This window comes from Terrapene carolina, unplaced genomic scaffold (assembly GCF_002925995.2).
Source record: "Terrapene carolina triunguis isolate 2854851 unplaced genomic scaffold, T_m_triunguis-2.0 Scaffold85, whole genome shotgun sequence".
Lineage (NCBI taxonomy): Eukaryota > Metazoa > Chordata > Testudines > Emydidae > Terrapene > Terrapene triunguis.
In genome coordinates this window covers 51,068,481-51,092,251 of record NW_020664436.1, presented here as the reverse complement: position 1 = coordinate 51,092,251, position 23,771 = coordinate 51,068,481, and the positions used below count along the sequence as shown (strand labels likewise).

Here is a 23,771-nt window from a genome sequence, read left to right as displayed (position 1 = left end):
AACCTGCCATTAGCATTAATTGAGAGTCCCACATGTACAAGTATTGAGAGAATCACCTAGTTCTGGTACTGAGCACCTCACAACCTTTAATGTATTTGTCTTCACAACCACCCCTGTGAGGTAGGGCAGTGATATTAACTTCATTTGACAGATGGGAACTGAGGCACAGAGAGGCTAAGTGACTTGCCCCAGGGTACACAGGAAGTTTGTGGCAGAGCAGGGGACTGAACCGAGGTTTAAGTCACAGGCTAGAACGCTAACCACTGGACCACGCTTTCTCGCCTTACCTTTCACTGAACTCTGAAATCCTGCTTCTTTGGTGCTCGGACTCATCCTGAGATATTTTCTGTAAAGGAAGCACCTCAGCAACCGGTGGAAAGGATGTTGGGTCACATCTAAAGATGGTGATGAAATCTAATTTACCCGGACAGAGGGAATATCAATTTCCTTTGTCCAGGTAACAGACATTCGGGGTGGCAGGATAGAAGACAACGTGAAAGTTAGATGGCATCTCTGGTGCTCAAATATACCCTAGGATCTTCTGTGGTAGTTCTCCCAAGTGGTAGAAAACGTCGATATTTTTGGAAAGGTTGTAAGGAAACATATCATTGGAGATTTTAAAATGTTATGCTTCCAAACCTGGAACAATTTGTGGGGGAGGGGGCAGAGAGGGGAAAATTGTTTTCGTTTTTTAGTAAAAAGATCAACTCCAATATATTTCTATTATGGTAGCAACTGCAGAGTTAAAGATCATTCCATTAAAAGGCTCATTATCGAGTACTCTAACTTCTTAGAACTGATCTTATCTACTTGACATTTTTCATGGGTTGTCTCTTGCCAGAAAATAATGTTTTGCAAAAGTGGGAGGCCAACTGCACAAGGCAGTTGGTTACATGACGGGGGAGGGGGAGGGTGTGCGCGGAGAAGGAAGGGGTTAAAAGTCTTTTGACTTGATATTTTCAAAAGAGGCTTGGCTTAGAAACATTCGTGAACAGATTCTGACCTTACTCCACAAGTGGGCTCATTGAAATTTTCAATGAGCATGAGTGAAGGGTTAGAAACTGGTCCCAAATTTGTTGCATTTTTCTTCAGTTAGAACAACTGCCTAAGAGTAATGCAGCCAATTCCCCTACAGGATAACACCATGAATCCGGTAGCCCAGCAAACCCTTCCAAATGCTTAGCTGTGTACCAAGTGAATGACGATCTCAAAGGCAAGCACTGTGGACATTTGAAACTCTATCCGCTACAGGCTTGGTAGGTTTTCAGCAAATACTCACCAATGTCTAGTACAGACTAATTCGTATGTCTCTAGAGGCCAGTCCTGTGGCAGGTATAAGGTCATCTTAGTCCCCCAGGACTCCAGCTCTATACTTCTCTACTGGAAGAAGAAAGTCTTAGGCCTTGGCCTCACAGGTGTGGGGCTTAGCTCTGAATCCAGATGAATTTTAAAGCCTGGCATTGAAAGCCTAGAAATCCATAGTTAAGTTTCCACAAAAACCTTAATTCTGACTCTATATCCCTGTCATTGTATTCCATACCTACCACCAGATGGGAAATGTCTGTTACGGGAGGGGGTTGGATCCCATTTTCATAGTTAGGAGACAAGCAAAAGGACTGGCCTTTGTCAAAGCTGAGAAGACTGTAGGGGCAGAGATATAACGCAATTTGAAATTTGTATACACCCTGTCTTCCTTCACACTCCTGCCATGCTTGTATATACAAGCAAACCTGTTTTTTCAAGCACCATATGACCACTAGCACAGCAGGTTCAAGTGGATACAGATCTAAACATGTTAAGAAAACCCCTGATGCAGAACAAAACAGTCCTAATTAACCATTGTACAGTATGGTGCATACACAGCTATGTGTAGGAATCATCTCACCCCAGTGAGATAATCTCTGGGCATTAAGTAGAACTGTACTTATGCCACCTGTAAGAATTAACAGATGGACAAACTCTTCAGGGCTTACATAAAAGTAATTAAACAAATCCTCATAACGTTCACATGATTTCTCTTGCCAGTCAGGGCAGCTTGTAATAAACATCGCCACAGGGATGGAAAATTCGAAATCACCCAACCCAGACAGCATCCCAGAAACCTGGCAGAGTGATGCTTCAGGCCTGGTGTTAGCTCACCTTGTCCTTCAGGATATTTTATTAACCACAGCCTCAACCTCAGGGAGGAAAATCTGGAGACAGAGTCCCCATTCTTTTCTCTGGCAGGCTCAGACAAAGGAAAAACTCACCCCGAAGAAAATCTTTTGAGTGCATCCACGTAATCTGAATTCAGAGGCAAGATTAACCCAAGCATTGTACTTTTCTATACATTTCTAGACCCTGAACTCGGCCCAGAGGAGCTGGGCGAGATCTGTTCGAGGTGGAAATGAAGTTCACATGATTTAGTAACTTGGGAGACTTCAATCTCCATGTAAATAGCACTTGGTTACAGCAGGCCAGCCCACTGTCTGAACTCTCCACTTTGCAGGTCTTCATCAGACCCACACACAGCTGCCCATATTGCTAACTGCCATCTGAGGCTGGAGGTGGACACTAGAGACACAAGAATTGCAACCCTGCCCCAGGCAGAAATAAGAATTCTCCTCATCACAAGGCAAAAAGAAACCAACCACCATGGTCCATCCCAGCAACTCCTGGACACTGCTGAATACCAAAACACACACATAGGAAACTCTACTCATCCAAGAGGGCAAGGAATAGAAGAATAAGTGAATACTAAAACTACTTCCTGACTACAGCTACAGCATCCCACCTATGGGGAACGTCCCCCTAGGGTGGTGCAGGGTAATGTTGGGGGGGGGGCATGGTGGGCCCAGGTCAGCCCCCGTGGGGGATGGGGAGGAAGCACCACCCAGTCCTGTTCGGTGCCCACCGCTCTGCCCCCTGGCTCCCAGCTGCTGCTCCCCTCCCACCCCCAGCCTCGGCCCCCAGCCATGGCTTTGCTCCCAGCCATGGCTCCGTTCCCAGCCCGACCCTCCCCCAGCCGCAGCCCCAGCCCCCTTACCCCTGTCTGCGCCCCGCTTCCCCCTTGTCCCCCTCCGGGATCTGCGGCCCTGCTCCTGGCCCCGGCTCCCCGGGGAGGGGAGGGACTGTGAAAAGTTTGGGGACCACTGAGCTACACACACATTATCACCAAAGTGCCCTGTCCCAGCCCTCTGCCTGTGGAGACCTCCATTTATTTAATCAGATCTGCAAAAAAAAAAAAAAAAAAAAAGACCATAGTGAGAAGGAAGAAAGCTAGAGCTTGTGGAAAATGTGGACCAAAGACAGTATTTATTGTTCTTGTGTTTGATCTCCTCCTGCCCAGAGACAAGGGAAATATCATATACACTCAGCCTGCTGGACCTCCTTAACCTCCCCATGGCATTAGACACCACTGATTACCAATTTCCTCCAGTCTTCAAGAAGCTGCAGGGGTGAATGAAGAAGTTCTGAACTAGCTCAGGTTCTCTCTCTCTTAGAGTGAACCCAGAGGGTCACTTTGGACAAGTGCTGCACCACCCACACAGTCCTCATCTGAAGATTGCTGCGAGGTTCAGTCGACCTTTCTCCACTCAGTATTTGTGCCTGGAGCTGGTAAGACACCGTGGGCTGAAGGACAAGCAGCACACAGATAACACTCAGATACTTCCTTTACATCACAGGAAACAGCATTATTCCCCAGCTTGCTCAATGCTCAGCCAAAATCCACACCTGGGGGAAAAGCAGCTCACCAAAACTCACCTGGGGGGAGGGATAGCTCAGTGGTTTGAGCATTGGCCTGCTAAACCCAGGGTTGTGAGTTCAATCCTTGAGGGGGCCATTTAGGGAACGGGGTAAAAATCTGTCTGGGGATTGGTCCTGCTTTGAGCAGGGGATTGGACTAAATGACCTTCTGAGGTCCCTTCCAACCCTGATATTCTATGATACTTCAAACTAGCCTTCTGTGTGATGTGCCAGGCCCCTCAGTTTGAGTAGTTTCACAGCCTTGGAGTACTTGGTTCCTCAAAACAGGGTTTCTGAAGAGTTCAGTATACTACCAGCAGACGCCTTTTAATTGTTAATTTTTCTGGTAGCAAGGTCAGCAACAGAAAAGGAGAACAAATGAACTATGTACTCTGCTGCCACCATATGGTCACAAACTGCAAACACATCAGACAAAGCAGCCCACTGGAATGAAAGGCTTTTCAACCTGAGAAGGGACAGATCTTTGGCCCATGCTAACTTTGGCCCTGTGACACCATGAAAGAAATACAAAGGGACCATGAAGTACCCAATTATACCCTGCATCTCCCATCTCCAAAGGGGGCATGCACAGGGACTGGGGCAATTTAAAGCAGCCTTTGAACCCTTTAAATTTTAAAAGAAAAAGGATGCAAATCCCAGCATTAGCATAGCCAAGCTACATGCAGTAAAAGCCTCCTTAGAAAACATACATTTCAGAGTGTGCAAAGTAATCCAGCCTTAACACTATGAAAAAAATATCAAACTACTCATGTGGGAACCTCAAAAGGTTCAGAGTAAATTATGAATTAGTATTCAAAGTCTGAACGCTTCTCCAAACATTATCTGAGTTACAGCTACCAGGTACACCTTGCCCCCCCCCATCCCAACTCCTTACCCCTCTTCCCAACAGGCCCTGAAAAAAGACCCTTCTCCTAGACAATCCTGAATCCTTTCCCTTGTGTTTTCTCTGTTCAGGGCAGAGGAGCAATAATTCGCTACTCCCCCATACGGTCAATCTCTGGTTACTCAACACCTGTATGTGTTCAGGGGGAATAGCTCCTTCTTCCCCCACAAAAAAATTAGTCCTGAGATTAATTCATGAGAAAATTAGTCAAAATGGCCATGGAACCTGAAAGCCGCCATGCAACTTCAACCAAGTGATAAAATCCAGCTCAAAACATGAACACACCACAAAAACTGCTTTGATATGTCCACTGGCATTTACTTGGGGTGGGAGAGAAATTGTGCCCGACTTCAACTCCATTTTCACCAATGGGAAAGTTTTGCAAGATGAACCATTTTCACAGAAGCCTGAAAATGAAAAATAGGCTAATTTTAAGTGTTTTTTTTTAAATTTTTTAACAAATTTTTAAAACAGTCCTGCTAAAAACGAGTCACTTTCAGCTTTTGTCAATGGGTATATCTGTGACTATGTTCTGCCAGCCAAATTACTTTTAGGAATGTGAAAAATACCAGCATAGAAGCAATCTAGATGATGAAAGATTATAACATCAAAATAACCATTTCGGTAGGATGACAATACCACTACATACTTTAAAAAAGAGTTATGATAAAAATAGGTTTGCTTTATTTGTGCCTTACAGGAATATCCTGGCTCTAGAGCAGGGGTTGGCAACCTTTGGCATGCAGCTCGCCAGGGTAAGCACCCTGGCGGGCCGGGCCGGTTTGTTTACCTGCCGCGTCCACAGGCTCGGCCGATCGTGGCTCCCACTGGCTGTGGTGCGCCGCTCCAGGCCAATGGGGGCTGCGGGAAGCGGCGCGGGCCGAGGGATGTGCTGGCTGCGGCTTCCCGCCACCCCCATTGGCCTGGGACGGCAAACCGCGGCCAGTGGGAGCCGCGATCGGCCGAACCTGCGGAACCGGCAGGTAAACAAACCGGCCCGGCCCGCCAGGATGCTTACCCTGGCGAGCCGTGTGCCAAAGGTTGCCGACCCCTGCTCTAGAGTTTAGCACAACTAAACAGATTAGCAGCACTGCCTTGGGGATTTTAGTGTGCAATTTCATTAGTACTAGCCTGATGAAGCAATCAAAGTGCAAAACGTATTGTTCATGGGATTACCCATTTAGAGAGGAAATATGTTTATTCCTATTAGAACATAACATCATAACTCGCTTGTGTCTGTGTCACTCAAGGTGATTTGTTGACCACAACCATCATTATTTATCACCCTGTCTCTAATCGGCCTTTTTTTGGGACATTTATTCGCAGTGTTGTTGCAGCCATCTAGGTCCCAAGATATGAGAGAGAGAAGATGTGTGAGGTAATTCCTTTTACTGGACCAGCTTGAGAAAGAGATGGTGAATTAACTTTGGAATCCTCAAGATCTCCTTGAGCCCTGCGAATCAGGTTTGTGGCTTGGGTGGGACACAGAATCTACTTTCTCTGCTGCCAGTTGTGGGGCTGAGCATCTTAAGCTTTAGTTGGTATTTATCAACGAATGGATTTCTATAAAAATTAATTATAAGCAGGCCATGATCTCTTGGTATATCCCAGAGACATTTGTAAGCACAAATGTCGGTTGTTTATTTTGCCATAAAATACTTAATGGGCAAATTTCAGTGTTTTATTGTAATGGTTTTGACCTCAGTGAAAAACTCATAAGACTCCTTTGCTCCCTCCCTGCCTATCCCTGAGGCTTTCATCCCACCAAATGGCAAGTTCAGTTCCCTGACTAGCCAGCAGTTGGTCCACACCAGGCCAGCTTGCAGTCTCTTCGCCACACGATGAACACGCCCCACATTGCTTGACCATATTGTGGCCGCCAGGCCATACTTGACACCATTGGCTCTTTTAATCACTTCCTCTTCCGTATCAAACAGTACCACACACGTCACGGGACCAAAGATCTCTTCTTGCATGCAGCAGGATTCATTCTTGACTTCAGCAATGACTGTAGGCAGCATGAAATAGCCATTCTGATTTCCAGTTGGAAGAGCCAAAGAATCCACTCCTTCTCCGCAGAGAATTCTAGCCCCTTCAGCTCGAGCCTTCTTCACATAATTCTTTACCTGGGGGAGGGCAAAACATCAATGTGGGAGACTGAAAATGCTGTAAAGTTCACATTTTCAATACAAGATAAATCAACAGGGAATCTAGGAGCATTTCCCACTGATCCATGTTGGCATTTCCCCCCTGCCAATGACAGGGTCTCATTCCCTAGGTTTTGCAGCCAAGTATATGTAAAAAGAAGTCAGAGCATTTTCCCTGTAAGTAAACTGTTCCCTTTCTCTCATTAACCTGCTAGCCAAAACATGAATTTGTTCCTTCCTCTAAATACGTTTTGAAGGGGTGGAACGATAGTCACATTATTGAAGCACAGAAGACCTGACTCCTATCCTTTATGTGTTAAAGACTTCCCCTATGACCCTGGGCAACACACCACACCTCTCTTTGCCTCGGTTTCCCTTTGTGTCACATGGGAGCGATTACATTTTCCTACCATACAAGGAAGCTCACTACATGTTGTCACAGTACTCAGACGCTACAGCGATGAGCACAACAGAAAACACTATCAATAAACCATTACAACAATTTATGTGGTTGCTGCTATCATATGCTATCTTGAGCATACAGGTCATGCTACTGATCTTGTTCTATCTACAGCTTTGAAACTACTGGGTGCTTTCTCCCATTCTAGGAATTCCACAGATAAATCACTGAGTTTTTTTCACTCCTTTCTTTTAAATGCTCTGTGTGAAAGAAGCCCTGAAAGGTGCCCAGAGAGACTCCCTGGGACTCAAGTCCTCCATGTAGCCACAGAACAGGTACAGCATAGGCAGCAACAATGTAGGGTAATCCACCGATATGTCTCATCACTGACCTGGAGGGCCCAGCATTAGGGCCCAGAGGAAGAGATCAGTCTACTTGTCTATTTGAACCTTCTCTTTTGTGCGAGTTTGTCAGCATGTTACCAGCGCATGCCATTTGCATCAGTGGGTTTTATGATATGAACACCTGATCTTCAGAACACTGACTGAGACCATTATACTCATTTCACATCAACCACCCAACAGCCACCAGATGGTAACTACTGTCATCCACTCATGGCCTAAGCGGAATTCTTGGAACTTGTGGACTACAAGTCTCCATGTATATACCATTACCAATTCCTCCAAAGCCACTCAGTATCCAAGATAAACTCTGCTTTTACATTCCTCAGTAGTTGCATTATAAATCAGATATACTGCAATCTAAATGCACCTTGTTTTATGAGGCAAATAAGTCATCGCTATGGGCCCAACACTTAAGTCAATGAAAATGTTGCCTGATTTGGCACTGTTAGATTCATTTAAGTACTTTCACAATAACAGCTTGACCGCTTAGTTTAAAATTATTTGTTCGCAGACTTTATTTTTCCTGGGGCGATGTGAACCTAACCCATACACAGCAGATACCTTAATCATCAGACACTTTTAATGATCATTTATGGGGAAATGACAGTGCGATTGGCATGGTACTAACACAGAAGATGACATGGTCCTCACCCCAGTCATATACAAGTCATCTTTTCTGGATCTCTAAAATGTGACTATAGTTCAGGCAGGATTTCCTCTGTAGTTACCTTTTCTAAATGTTCTTTACTTATCAGTGCCCCCATACTGGATGTGGGATCTGAGGGGCTCCCAACCTTCCACTTTCTGGCTTCTTCTACAAACCTCTTCAAAAACTCATTATAAATGCTCCTCTGAACAAAGATCCTGCTGGTGCAAAGACAGATTTCACCCTATCAAACATGAGGAGAGAAACAAAAATACTGTCAATTATTGCAATACTGTTACTTCCGAGTGCCCAGAAATGTGCTAGGCCCCTCACAAAACACGTAAAGACAGTCCCTACCCCACAAAGAGCCCAAACTAAATTTAAAGACACTCAAAATTGAGAGTCCTAAACAGACTGGAGGGGAGAAAGAGGACACAGGGACAATAATAACATCATGCAGTCACTCAATAAGGGATGTAGACATCTTGACTGTTGAGTTTATTATTAAGCCTTGTTTTTTTTTATCCTCCCCAACACTTCTCACAGAAACATTACTTTCCATGTCTGAATGATCACTACCTTGACATCATGGAAATGCTTTTTTCCCCCCCTGACTTGCCAAGTTATCTTCATACCCACTGAAATAATTTTCATAGGCTTGCTGATCATTGCTGAAGATGTTCACAAAGAATGGGAGCATCTAGTAGTTGGATCAGGGGACTGGAATTCCTGGGTTTTATTCCTGTCTCTTGTATAAACTCATTTGATTCTGGGGAAGTCACCTGATCTCTCAATTGTTTCCATCTAGATAAATTACTTATCCTCCTAGAAAGTCAATAAGTAGTTTGTTTCCTATGGAGGACTGTAAAGTGTGTTAAGATATTTGAATGAAAGACACTATAGAAGATCAAATTATTTACTATCATTGTATCTCTGCTCATGAATTCATGAAAACATCAACTTCATACGTTTCTACTTACATTCTGCTAATGATATGGAATCTTAACAAAATACCGTTGACTATTTAAGAGTCAGACAAGCACAAAGGCATGCACACATTGCTCTTTACACACTTAATATGTAACAAGGTGAAGAGAGGAGCATCTCCCTTTACCTGATTTGCAAAGCTGGATCTCACAGTGGTAGGGATGCATTGGTCCAGATTAGCATCCTCAAAGATGATTGCAGGGTTCTTGCCTCCCAGTTCCAGAGAGAGCTTTTTGCAGTGTGGGGCACTCGTCTCCCTGATGTGCTGGGCCGTGAGCGTGCTTCCAGTGAAGGAGATCAGTGGCACGTCAGGATGCGAGACAATAGCCCTCCCAGCTTTGGGGCCAGTTCCAAACACAATGTTCACCACCCCTGGTGGGATTCCTCATGGGAACAAACACACAAAACACTCATGTCCTTTACTTTGAGGTAGTTAGGTTAATTTTGCACTCCCCTTAGAAGCCAGCAAACTACTAATAATAGTGCTACACATTAACGAGGATGCCCTTGACTTTAAGAGTGGTTGAGCAAAATAGGAGAAATAACTAGATAAAACACTGAACTATTGGGTTTTAATCTCTGTTCTTGTATTAGTACAGGTGGAGCTGGTAGCTCTGCCAATAGTTAAGGTTGCCTGATACCTCCCATTATAAGTCCCAGTTTTCAGTGGGATAGAACTTATGCCAAACTTTCACCATTAGGTCTGAAATTTTCCATGCTGTGTGTCTGCTTTAGACTGATACATTTTTCTTTTTTTTCTGTTTTTTTTTTTTTAAGTTTCAGCAAAAACAGTTCAACAGTTCAGCCATTTCTGAGAATTAATTTAAGAAAAAACTCATTGTTTTGCCTATGTTAAAGATATTCCTTCAACCATTTTCTCGGGAAGTTCTAGTACCTGCATACTTGGGGAGAGGGACTTGAAATTTGGCAGGGAAGTCCCTTTGATGTCAGAAATGTGCTTTTTGCTGGTGCTGTGAAAAGCTGCGCCCATCAGGACAAGTTATAAGACACTGAAAAAAATCACAGACTGCACATGGTCAGTGGAGGCTTGTTAACTGTGAATCTTTACTAGGAAAAAAAGTGTATTCTTAACTCGAGCTGGCTAACATGAACTAAAATCAGTGAAGAGAAGGGCGTTTGCAGCTTTCACACAAGTTAGCAGGTTGAACTGAAGACTACAGGGTAGCCTAGGGATTAACTTGACCTGCTAATTTGTACGAGGACCACTAAGTGCCTTGTCTTCACTAAGATTTTACCTTGTGTTAGTTAACTGGAAGTAGCCAGTTTTTCTTAGTGAAGACACAGCCTTAGAGTTTGGCAGCTCTGTTCTCTGCAGCTTCCATCTGTACTGAGCATGTTTCAACCTGGGGATGCAGGGGCAGAGCAGCACTTCCTCTGCAATTGCTGCTCCCAGCTACTGGGGACCAATGTGGCACTAGGCACAGGAACTGAGAACAGAGACTTTTTCCTACGCTCTCCACTTTCCCCCTGCTGGTGCCCAAGCACTGTGGAGGGAGAAACAACCTAAATGGAATGCAGAGGTGAGGTGAAAGGAATAGATGGGGATGAGGAGATGGTGGCAGGGGGAGGGAAGGCATAGGAGGGAGGCAAGGATAGAATTTAGTTCTCCAGGGCAGAATTCAACTGCCTTAACCCTGTAACCTTCCTTATCCTCCCGCAATCCCCTGCCTCATTCACTGTGCACCTTCCAACTTCTGCAACAAAGGAGGCAACAGACAGCAGGGGTCCCTGTGCTGAAGGCATTTCCAAATTACCTGCTCTACTCAGAAGTTTGCACATCATCCAAGCAGTGACAGACGTCATCTCACTGGGCTTGGCGATGACAGTGTTTCCAGATGCAATGGCTGGGGCTATTTTCCAGGTGAGCAAGTAAAGTGGCAAATTCCAAGGACTTATTAAACCAGCTACAAAGGAAAAAAGAAAAGGACAAAATCAAGAGGCCAAATGTATTGGGACAGGAGATCTGAATCGGATGCCCAGGCTTGGGACCTCCTAACCTGATGGAAGCCAAAGCTTCAGTATGGCAGGACAATAAAGGAAATTTTACACCCCTACCTTATTCTTAATGGTACAGTGAACCCTACAATAAGGGCCATTTCTAATGGCCAACGCCTTCTAAATAACCTGTCTAAACTATGCCAAACATTTACAGTGCAAATATATTTGACCACCTCAACTGGACAACTGATTCGTGGTGTACTTTTGTCCCAGCGTAGCAGAGAGATATTGAAGTAGGAGCTTTTTCATGCTCTACAGACAGGTCCAGGTGTTCAGAATTCACAATTCAATGATATATGCAAATTGAAAATTTTTGTTTTGTTTTGTTTAACAAATATGCATCGATTGCCACTTCTGGCTCTTGTCAAATATTTGAGCTGAGTGCATCATGCACAATGAATAATTTACCTGATGAATTTAGTCCAGAATAATAATGAACAGACTGACTTCCTCAAATTGCAGTGCTATTTAAATGTATCCAATTACTATCTTCATGAATATTTTTACCTTGTGTGTTTATCACAAATATTTGAAACCCAAGCTGTGATGCTTAGTTGTGATTGGTCATGTGATACTCCTTGTCGCTAGATAGGTCCATCAATTGCTATTAGCCAGGATGGGCAGGGATGGTGTCCCTAGCCTCTGTTTGCCAGATGCTGGGAATGGGGGACAGGGGATGGATCACTTGATGATTACATGTTCTGTTATTCCCTCTGGGGCACCTGGCTTTGGCCACTGTAGGAAGACAGGATACTGGGCTAGATGGACAGTATGGCCGTTCTTATGATTGAATGAGAGTGAACAGAGTTCCAACACAGGCACATGTAATGAATTTAAAATTTGATGTCTGAGAGTATTTTTGGTCAGTAAGACTCAGATTCTCATGGGCAGAGAACTAAACAGGTCAAATTTATTAAACAAATGTATTAAATAATCAAACTGGTATAAAAATATTTGCACCATTATTCATATAGCTCTAACACAACACGTATTCAAAAACAACAAGGAGACTGGTGGCACCTTAAAGACTAACGGATTTATTTGGGCATAAACTTTCGTGGGTAAAAACCTCACTTCTTCAGATGCATGTATTCAAACTTTCTCTGACGTGACAGTGCCATCTTGTGGCTAGCTTTCCAAAAATAATGGATAGAAATATGTCAAGTATCAGGAGGTAGCCGTGTTAGTCTGTATCCACAAAAACAACAAGGAGTCCGGTGGCACCTTAAAGACTAACAGATTTATTTGGGCATAAGCTTTCGTGGGTAAAAAACCTCACTTCTTCAGATGCGTGGAGTGAAAATTACAGATGCAGGCATTATTATACTGACACATGAAGAGAAGGGAGTTACCTCAAAAGTGGAGAACCAGTGTTGACAGGGCCAAATCGATCAGGGTGGATGTAATCCACTCCCAATAATAGATGAGGCGGTGTCAATTCCAGGAGAGGCAAAGCTGCTTTTGTAATGAACCAGCCACTCCCAGTCCCTATTCAAGCCCAAATTAATGATGCTAAATTTGCAAATGAATTTTAGTTCTGCTGTTTCTCTTTGAAGTCTGTTTCTGAAGTTTTTTTGTTCAAGAATAGTGACTTTTAAATCTGTTATAGAATGACCAGGGAGATTGAAGTGTTCACCTACTGGCTTTTGTATGTTACCATTCCTGATGTCCGATTTGTGTCCATTTATTCTTTTACGTAGAGACTGTCCGGTTTGGCCAATGTACATGGCAGAGCGGCACTGCTGGCACATGATGGCATATATAACATTAGTAGACGTGCAGGTGAATGAGCCCTTGATGGTGTGGCTGATGTGGTTGAGTCCTCTGATGGTGTTGCTAGAGTAGATATGGGGACAGAGTAGGCAACGAGGTTTGCTACAGGGATTGGTTCCTGGGTTGGTGTTTCTGTGGTGTGGTGTGTAGTTGCTGGTATTTGCTTCAGGTTGAGGGGTTGTCTGTAAGCGAGGACTGGCCTGCCTCCCAAGGTCTGTGAGAGTGAGGAATCGTTTTCCAGGATAGGGTGTAAATCGTTGATAATGCGCTGGAGAGGTTTTAGCTGGGGGCTGTACGTGATGGCCAGTGGTGTGCTGTTATTTTCCTTGTTGGGCCTGTCCTGTAGTAGGTGATTTCTAGGTACCTGTCTCACTCTGTCAATCTGTTTCCTCACTTCCCCAGGTGGGCATTGTAGTTTTAAGAATGCTTGATAAAGATCTTGTAGGTGTTTGTCTCTGTCTGAGGGATTGGAGCAAATTCAGTTGTATCTTAGGGCTTGGCTGTAGACAATGGATCGTGTGATGTGTCCTGGATGGAAGCCGAAGGCAGGTAAGTATAGCGGTCAGTAGGTTTCCGGTATAGGGTAGTGTTTATGTGACCATCACTTATTTGCACTGTAGTGTCCAGGAAGTGGAGCTCTTGTGTGGATTGGTCCAGGCTGAGGTTGATGGTGAGGTGGAAATTGTTGAAATCCATGTGGAATTCTTCAAGGGCCTCCTTTCCATGGGTCCATATGATGAAGATGTCATCAATGTAGCGCAAGTAGAGGAGGGGCGCTAGGGGACGAGAGCTGAGGAAGCGTTGTTCTAAGTCAGCCATAAAAATGCTGGCATACTGTGGGGCCATGCAGGTACCCATAGCAGTGCCACTGACTTGAAGGTATAAGTTGTCCCCAAATCTGAAATGGTTGTGGGTGAGGACAAAGTCACAAAGCTTAGCCACCAGGCGTGCTGTGGCCTCATCAGGGATACTGTTCCTGACAGCTTGTAGTCCATCCTCATGTGGAATATTGGTGTAAAGTGCTTCCACCTGGATTTCAACAATTTCCACCCCACCATCAACCTCAGCCTGGACCAGTTCACAGAAGATTTTGAGGATGGGAAATGTCCTACTGTGGGAAGAGGGAACTTTTTAGGATAAATGTTGTAATTGTTCACTGATTTTGCGGTATGCAGGTGCCAGAGTTCACAGTGGAGTATCCAAGCTTAGCATGGGATCTAGAAGCAGTAAACATTAACTTTATGATAATCCTTTCTCCCCTTGCCCTTGAAAATGCTGCCTGAAGTTAAAAAAAATAAGCAGCAGAGCTCAAGGCCCCCCTTTTTCTTATTTTTTCCCCTCTCTTGGCAGACAGTCTGCCAAGCTTTTCAGCATTTGTCCTTTGAGAATACCCACCAATGCCTACTGGAGTTCTCACGGTGTAATGCATACAGTCCATGTGGTCCATCTGAGTGCATTCTGTGGTATGGTGAAGGACAGAAGATGCAAAGAACCGGAAGTTGTATGCTGCCCGTGGGATGTCCACTGTTCTAGCGAATGTAATTGTTTTTCCTGAAAGAGAAAAGTAACAAGCATGCCGTTGTGTCATTATCATGCACTTTATCCCAGGGGAAAAACTAACATTTATATAATGCCATAAGTGTGCATACTGCTGTAAACACACAGGAAGACAAGCATCTGCCCTGAAGAGCCTCCAAATCAAACTGGAGCCCTGAACTAGGATTCCTACCCACTACCTAGGGAAGAACTTTGTTGGAGATGAGAAATGGTGAAGTAATTAGATGCCTGGAAAGCATCGTGAATAGCATAAGTACAAATTATAGCATAAACAGCCATTTAGATTATAAGCTCTTTGGGGGCAGAGACCATGTTTTTGTCGTGTGTGCACACATTGTGCCTGGCACAATGAGGTCCTGGATTCCTGTCTGCAAGCCTCTAGGCCCCACTACCACTATAGATTAGATAGATGATTTTATAGTACATCCATAGGACTGGTAATGCTTCGCTCGTCGACAGCATCCTCTGTCTGGGGACCTCAAAGTGCTTTATGAATATTGATTAAATTTAGCCTCAGCCCCTCTGTGCCGCAGGTATTGCCATCCTTATTTTGTAGAGAAGGAAACAGAGGCATGGAGGAATTAAGAGGCCCACATTTTCAAAACCAGCCTCTAGTATTGAGTGCCCAACTTTAGAAACATAGCACCTCTGAAAATCAAACCCAGGGACTGTCTAGTTAGGCACACAAAATTTGTGGCAACTTTAAAAATTTGGCTCTAACTGACCCAATCACACCGACAGCCTGCATTAGAGTCAAGAATAGGACCTGGCCATTGTGACTCAGTTGTGATATTTAACAAGACCCTCCTTCTCTATAACCTCATTTGGGGACGGACAGCCAAAGAGATGGACAAATTGTGCCTTTACCTTGATCTTTTGATTCTGCTTGTGCAAATGCCTCCAGGTCATGCTCTATCAGGTCCGCTAACTTGTTCATTATCTGAGATCTTTCCTGAGGGCTTTTGGAGGACCAGCCTAGAAAGGCATCTCTGGCAGCGGTGACTGCAACTTCTACCTGAAAGAATAAAGCAGAGATGGCAAACTTCAAGAGTGCTTCATGGGGGGAAAACAATCAATAGAGCCATTGACATTTGAGAGAATAAGATCTTTTGAGTCAGTTTGGCCTTGCAGAAGACTGTTCCTGCCTTACATTATAGTCTCAGGCAGTGTGTCCAGTTGGCATCCCTCAATCTTCTCAAGAGACAACCCACAATCTAACCAACATTATTAAGAGGGCATTTTTTCTTGATACTCTGCCTAAAATTTAACTCTCTTGTTTCTTCTAGTTATACTCGTTTTTTATCACTTCTTGATGCTTACAGCCTTCCATTTTTTGTGATAGTTACTTCTCTTTTCCTTTTGTCCCAGTCATTTAAACAAATGAAACATATTTAGTTCTTTAAAATCTTTCCTGTATGTCAGTCCCTCTCATCTGGCTAATCATTGCAGTGGTGCTTCTACAAATTCCTTCCAGTTTCCTGACATCTGTCTAGGAACATGGGAGTTGCCATCCCAGATTAGACCTGTGGGCCATCTACTCCACCATTCTGTCTCCAGCAGTAGCCAAGACAAGATGCTTCAGAGGAAAGTGCAAGCAATACAGTTATGAAATAACCTGCCCAAAGGAAAAGTTTCATGCTAATTCTATCATTTGGAACTTCACTTATGCCCCAAACCAAGAGAATTTATCTCCCCTTCCAAAGCGCTTGGGTTTTTCATTCTTACTAGTGTGAGGTGCCCAGAACAGTACACAGCATCCCAGATGCAGCCTCATATATGGCCTATCTCAGTTCCTTCTAGGAACACTGCAGTACATTTTGCAGATGCAGGTCCCTCATTTGAGGCAGTGCCTCCCCCATTACCTTCTCTGACCTCTGCCAACCTCTGAGGAGGAAGGTAAGACAGAACCATTATATCATCTATTCTGATCTCCTGTGTATCACAGGCTCTTAAATTTCACCCTGTTACCCCCATATTGAGCCCTGTTTGGCTAAAGCATGTCTTCTAGAAAAGCATCCAGTTTTGTTCTGAAGACATCAAGAGATGTAGTTGGTAGCTTGTTCCAATAGTTAATCACCCTCACTGTCAAGGCACACATTTTTATTTTCAATTTGAATTTGTCGGGCTTCAGCTTCCAGTCATTGGTTCTTGTTATACCTTTCTCCACTAGATTAGACAGCCCTTTAATACCTGGTATTTTCTTCCCATGTAGGTACTTATACACTGTAAACCAGTCACTTCACAGTCGTCTTTTTGATAAGCTAAACAGACTGAGCTTCTTTAATCTCTCACTGTAAGGCATTTTCTCCAGCCCTTAAATCATTTTTGTGGCTCTTTTTTTTATACCCACTCCATTTATTCAACATTTAAAATGTGGACACCAGAACTGGATTCCTGAATCAGTATCACTAATGCCAGTTATAGAGGTGAAATCACCTCCTTACGCCTGTGTGCTACTTCTCTACTTATACATCCAAGGATCACCCAAGCTTCGAATAGCTTGTTGGTCTAGGGGTATGATTCTCACTTAGGGTATAAGCAGTCCTGTGTTCAAATCCTGGACAAGCCCTTTTTCAGGCTGGAAATAGATGTAAATCTTTAACAGTGACAGTAATTATCCATTGGAACAATGTACCAAGGGTCACGATGGATTCGCCATCAATGATAATTTTTAAATCAAAATTGGATATTTATCTAAAAGATCTGCTCTAGAAACTATTTTGGGGAAGTTCGGTGTGGTACAGGAGACCAGACTAGATGATCACAATGATCCCTTCTGATCTTGGAATCTATGACTCTATGAAGCCCTCTTTTTGCCTCAGCGTCACACTGGAAGCTCACATTCAGTTACCTGTCCTCCATGCCTCTGAGATTCTCTTCAGAGTCACTGCTTTCCAGGATAGAGCCCGCATTGCGTAGGCCTTCATTCCTTACCTCTAGAGATATTACTTTCATTTGGCTGTACTGAAACATTTTGTTGGAATAGGGCCAGCTTCGCCAGCAATCCAGATAGCTCTGTACGACTGCCCCGTCCTGACTCTGCTAATCGTTGTGTCATCCACAAATTTTACCAGCAGTGATTTTATATTTACGCCCAGATCATTGTTGAAAATTTTGAATTGCAGCAGGCCTATTACTGATCCCTGCAGAACTCCATTAAAAGTACCCCCAGTTGAACGATTCCCCATTGATGACTATCTTTTTGATATCTGTCAGTTAGCCAGGTTGTAGTCTATTTAATGTCTGCTTATTGACATTGTATAGTGCTAATTTTTTAATCAGAATGTCATACACTATTACATCAAATGCCTTACAAAAGTCTTGTACATCTAGGCACTTACCATTATCAACCAAACTTGTAATCTCATCAAAGAATGAAATAAGGTTTGCTTGTCAGGACCTATTTTCCATAAAGCCATGTTAAATGGCATCAATTATATACCTATCCTTTAATTCTTTATCATCTGATTCCCCCATCAGCTTTTCCATTATTTTGCCTGGGATTTATATCAGGCTATAGTTACTGGGTTATCTTGCTTGCCCTTTTTGAATATTAGCACATTAGTACTCTTCTAGCCTTCAAAAATTTCTCCAGTGTTCCAAGATATAATTGTGACGGGTTGGATCACAGAAACCCCCTTGGGAGCTGCCACTTGATGTGCAAAGACTACCTCTGCTCCTGTTTTCCCTGCTAGCTCAGGACTCCAGCACCCTGTCTTGCTGAGCCAGACACTCCCGTCTGCTCCAACACAGACCCAGGGTATGAATCACTTGCCCCAAAGCTGCAAGTTTATCTGAAAACAGCTCACAGAAGTTTGCTTGTCTTTAGCACTCAGATGCCCAACTCCCAATGGGGTCTAAACCCAGATAAATCCGTTTTACCCTGCATAAAGCTTATGCAGAGTAAACTCATAAATTGTTCGCCCTCTATAACACTGATAGAGAGATATGCACAGTTGTTTGCTCCCCCAGGTATTAATACATACTCTGAGTAAATTACTAAATAAAAAGTGATTTTATTAAATACAGACAGTAGGATTTAAATGGTTCCAAGTAGTAACAGACAGAACAAAGTAAGTCACCAAGTAAAATAAAATAAAATGTGCAAATCTATGTCTAATCAAACTAAATACAGATAAGTTCCTCACCGGTTCCAGAATGCTCCCTTTTACAGACTAATCTCTTTTTAGCCTGGGTCCAGCAATCACTCACACCCCCTGTAGTTACTGTCGTTTGTTCCAGTTCCCTTCAAGTATCCTGGGGGGGTGGAGAGGCTCCTTCCTTAGCCAGCTGAAGACCCCCAAATGGAGGGGTCTCCCATGGGTTTAAATAGATTCTCTCTTGTGGGTGGAGACCCCCCTCCTGCCTCCTATGCAAAGTCCAGCTCCAAGATGGAGTTCTGGAGTCACCTGGGCAAGTCACATGTCCCTGCATGACTCAGTCTTTACAGGCTGAAGCCATTGTCCACATGGTATCTTGCATGTCTCCAGGAAGACTTCTTATGTGGATTGGAGCATTCCAAGATGCATTGTTCCCCAAGTGTTTCCTGATCAGGTACTTAACCTGGCGAATTCCTTCCTAAAGAAGCTGACCAAATGCCTCACAAAGCTTACTTAGAAACCAAGCAAGCATACAGCCCATATTCTTAACCTCAAGTAGAAAATGATATATATATACAAATAGGATGAATAGATATAGTAGACCATAACCTTTATGGAGATATGTTACATGGCACAGGCAGCACAAAACATATTCCAGTTATGTCATACATACATTTATAAGCACCCTCCCCCCCCCATAAAGCCTTATGGGGTACACTGTCACAATAATAAAAATGAAAATCAGCGGGCCAGAGATCTATTCAGCCAATTCTTTTAGCCCTTTTGGGGGCAATTAATCCAGATCTGCTGATTTAAAAATGTTTATCCCTAACAGATGTTTTTAACATCCTCCTTTGTTAATAATGTTGTTCATTATCCTTTGTTCATCATCCTCACGATATAAGTACATGATATCCTGCTTCTTTCCTAATACAAAAAAATATTATATTTCTGAATCATCAACAATTTCACCATCTCCATATAGTAATGAGTGTATACCTTTTATAGGATTTCTTTTGTCCCTAGTATATATAAAAATTCCTTATTGTCCTTAGCTCTGCCAGCCATGGAATTTTCCCTGGTGTCTTTAGCTTCCCTTTTCTATTTTTTACACTTCATAGCTTCTAATTTATATCGACTGCTATCAATTTCTCTTTTTATCCATTTCTTATAGGGTGTTTTTTTATTCTAATTACTGCCCTCACTTTGGCACTGAACTAGAATGGGCTTCGTTTCTTGACTGGGGACTCATGACTTTTGGCCATCTAATAAACTATTCTTAAAGCGTTCCCAATATTCATTCACATTTTTCTGTCTGTATTTTTCTTCCCAAACAATTTCCCTTGGCTTTAGGAAATTAGCCCTTTTTAAAGGCACGTGCACGCGCACACACAGGTTGGGACTGCCCTCTCTTTGCCCATACTGAATGTAATCAGGTCAGTATCACTGGTATCAAGGTAACCACTAACTTCCAGTCCTATGATTAATTTATCTTTATCTGTCATGATGAGGTCCAAAACAGAATTGCCTTGGGTTGGGTGCAATACAGTTTATGTTAGGAAATTATCTTCTATGAACTCTAATGGTGTTTTACTACTGCTTGCATAGCTGCTGACTGGATTCAACATGTGTCACTCAAATCAAAGTCCCCTGTAACATACCTTTCCTTTTCACACATTATGGTGAGGTGATGAGCTTACCATTTAAACAGATGAGACAAAGGCTGGAAGAAATAGGGGCACAGAGAAGTAAAGTGTCCTGCACAAGGTCACACAGCAGGTCACTGGCTAAGCCAGGAACAGAACACAGGGCTCAGGACTCCCTATTCATTTGACTGCATTGACCCACCTCCAACTCCTTTTTTAAAATAACCTACTCTTTCACCCTTCCACCACTAGGTGCCATCCTGCTGCTGCGGCTGCTTCTCCCTTTCCTCTTTTCGCTGCCACTTCCACACCATGTTGTATGCCTCAGTGCAGTAGCTCATCAGAAGAGGAAGCTGCCTGATCCAGAACGAATTGCCCCATGTAGCAGCCAGAGATTCCCCTCTCCCTGAACATTTTGGTGATTTTTATAGGGATGGGGTGCGAACACTACAGAGGGATTCTCCCAGGCCGAGAGGGGAAGACAGCCTGAGGAAAAGAAAAAAAAACGTAGGGGCAAGGAGGAGAGATGGGGAGAAGGAAATGGAAGGGAATTAGTCTAAGGAGAAAACAAAAAGGAAGAGGAGGAAAAGGAAGAAGAGGTACGGAGGTAGAAATACAGTGAGAGGGAAGGTGCAAAGAGTTATAGAGAAAATAGACTGAAGTTGACTGAGGGAAAGAATCAGAGAGAGAAGGGAAAAAAACAACAATTGAGCCAAGAAAGACAATGTGTGTAATCAAAATGTAATGATAAACCTATTTTTATTTTCATACATACTTCCCCTGCCCTCCTAGAAGTAACAGACTAAAAACCAGAGAGAAAGCACAATTTAAAAAAAGCTGGATGTTAAAATGTTAGCCAAAATACACACGGTAAAGTAAATTTGTTTCTCTCCATCAGGAATTGTAGGAGGACAAGATCCTTTAGGATAAAGGGGTTTTGCCAGACCTAGTTGTCCATGGGAACCAGTGTTCCTGTATGTGAATGAGGGGGAATAACCTACTTAGTAGGGTTAAGTTTGATTTTGGCTGTTTGAATGTTTATATGTGCGCATGTCCAGTGGGGAATATGGGCCCAATCCTGCGAACCCTTATGCATGTGAATAGCCCTACTCATATGGCCACTGACCCAGTACTGAATTCTAATACAGTAGGTGCTTATTTTCATTTTTAAATGTCTTAATATCTCTCCTAAAATGCAGGCAACTGCACCTGGTATTTCAACATTTTCCACTGGAGGACTCTAGACCCTCCCCTAACTCCCAGCTTTGTAGAGCCTCCCCACTTTTGTTAAGCAGCCCACAGACCTAAGCAGAAAACGTCACTAAGTTGATTGGTGCCTAAGTATAGTTCCTAAGGTGTATGCTGCAGCTGATTCAGAAAACTGAATGAGAAGTTAGTGTTCCTTCAAATATGCATTACCATACACTTAGATATCTAGAATTTAGCCTGCTATGATGCCTCAACCTATTTTTGTTAGGTCCTTCTGGCATGCTCACAAATCTCCCTGTTACTGTTATAATTATTTGTGCGTCTACTTATGTGAATAAACAGAATGGGGACCCATGTAGTGTTTATGCATGAAAGAAACAATTCTTCGAGCACACAGAGGTTTTGGACTGACATGATTTTACATTAAGCATATTCTAGCAAAGCCAGCCTGGTTACACTTTAACCATTAGTTATCAGCACCTTGCAAATATTTACCCAACCAAAATTATGGTGCTAAAGGTTTCTGCTGAAAAAGGAAAATGAGATCAACATGATTGATACATATGTGAAAGAGATTCATGTACAGTAAAAAGTCTTTTAAAAAGACCACTTATTCTGAAAATGAAACAATATTAAGCACTTATTAGTCAACATTTTGAAAGCCCTTGGAGTGTAATATAACTCCTTTCTGTTCATCTGTCCCCTCGCTGAACCCAGTGCATTACATTGTACACACCTCTAACTTCGTTGCTTATAAACAGTACTTTGCCATAAAGTAAATGGCAGTTTCCAATATGAGTGTCTCGTTGCCCTAACAATTGATGTGGCAAAAAACATGCAGCAAAGATTAATTGTCGAGCCGAAAAGAAATATTGCATTTCTGCTCTCGTTGATTGGAGCAGGCTACTGCACTGTAAAGAAATCACATTCATGCAGCTGCACTAAAACAATTTGTTACCTTTTCGCCTGCAATATCAATGTTCTAAACGCTCAACATCCATCTGCAGAGATCAAACCTCAGGAAGGCTGTGAGATTTTGATCCTGTTTCATGGAAAGAGCCCCGGTGTGCAAAGTCCTTTGAAAGAGTAGTAGAGATTAAAGCTATTAAGGGAAAAGATATTCATTTGGATACAGTGTATCCAGGGCTGTTCATGGAGGGGGGATGAACAGCCCCTTTTTTTCTGACTCCAGTGTTGTCATCTGCAAACTGCTGATATGACCATTGCCTTCAACTTGCATTCTGCAAGATTCCATCCTCTGCTGGTGTAATTGACATACCTCCAGTGAAGTAACTGAAGCTGCACTGATTGACACTAGCTGAGGACCTGGTCCATAGCTTTTAATAGTGAACAGTGTGACAAAAAGGATTTGTTCCCGGAGCAATGTTACCTGGCCTTGTAGTAATGTTAAGAACTTATTCATTTAAATATAAACAATTAATCACTAGGACAATCCTCTTCCTGATTTCTCCACCTTCCACCCCACAAACAACTTCACTGATGTTATTTATGTTCCCATTTTTTCTTCGCCTTCTGTTAGTGAAGCTGCTGTACTCACCTCTTCTTTGCCACTGTCTGGTACTCTGCAATACACGTCTCCTGTGGATGGATCATAGGAGTCTATGTAGGAGGGACAAGGGACAAATTTACCATTTATGAAGTTCTCCAACACTAAGAGAGTCTTTGGGCCAGCCATTGTCAGCAGCTGGCTTAAACTGTGATTTCTTTCAGCTGTCAGTTTATACTGCTGGTCTCATATCTAGTTACACTACAAGTCTGAGCTCCACCCCTTCTTTCTCCCTCTCCCTCTCCAGTGTGAGAGCGAGAAACCCGACAAATAACCCCTTGGGTGCCAACAGAAACAAAAGAGCAGAAAAAGGGTTGCTTTTCCTACGGCTCACCAAGAGTATTCTGTGTAGTGTAAGAAGGGTGGCAGGATCAGCAAAAATCTTGAAGGCAGGACAAAAAAGATGTAGAGCCAAAACTAGAACAGAGCAGGACAAACAGCGGGGGGGAAAGCAAATTGCTCCCCTCCAGTACATTTTCTAGCTTCTTTTTCAGTCTAAAAGTCACAAGGAGTGGGACTTTCCCTCCTTCCCTTGCATAACTATTCCCCAGTATAAAACACCTTCCCATCAGGAAGTTTCTTCTATTGTTTACTTAAGCAGTTTTGTTTTACTTGCCTGAGAAATAGAAGCAGACACAAACGTTAATGTCTGCCGAGATTTTTCTCAAACTGTGCAGATTCTTTCA

General features: G+C 43.2%; 1 protein-coding gene across 1 annotated transcript; it reads right to left on the bottom strand.

Moving 5' to 3' along the window:
- Positions 1-6,297: 6,297 nt before the first annotated feature.
- On the bottom strand, positions 6,298-23,358 carry ALDH8A1 (aldehyde dehydrogenase 8 family member A1). Its single transcript, XM_024208052.2, has 7 exons — positions 23,077-23,358; positions 15,431-15,578; positions 14,402-14,557; positions 10,990-11,139; positions 9,342-9,598; positions 8,310-8,471; positions 6,298-6,756 (listed from the first exon to the last, which is right to left on the bottom strand). Exons 1-7 carry the CDS (start codon positions 23,212-23,214, stop codon positions 6,304-6,306), a joined length of 1,464 nt encoding a protein of 487 aa, XP_024063820.1. The 5' UTR covers positions 23,215-23,358; the 3' UTR covers positions 6,298-6,303.
- Positions 23,359-23,771: the final 413 nt, after the last annotated feature.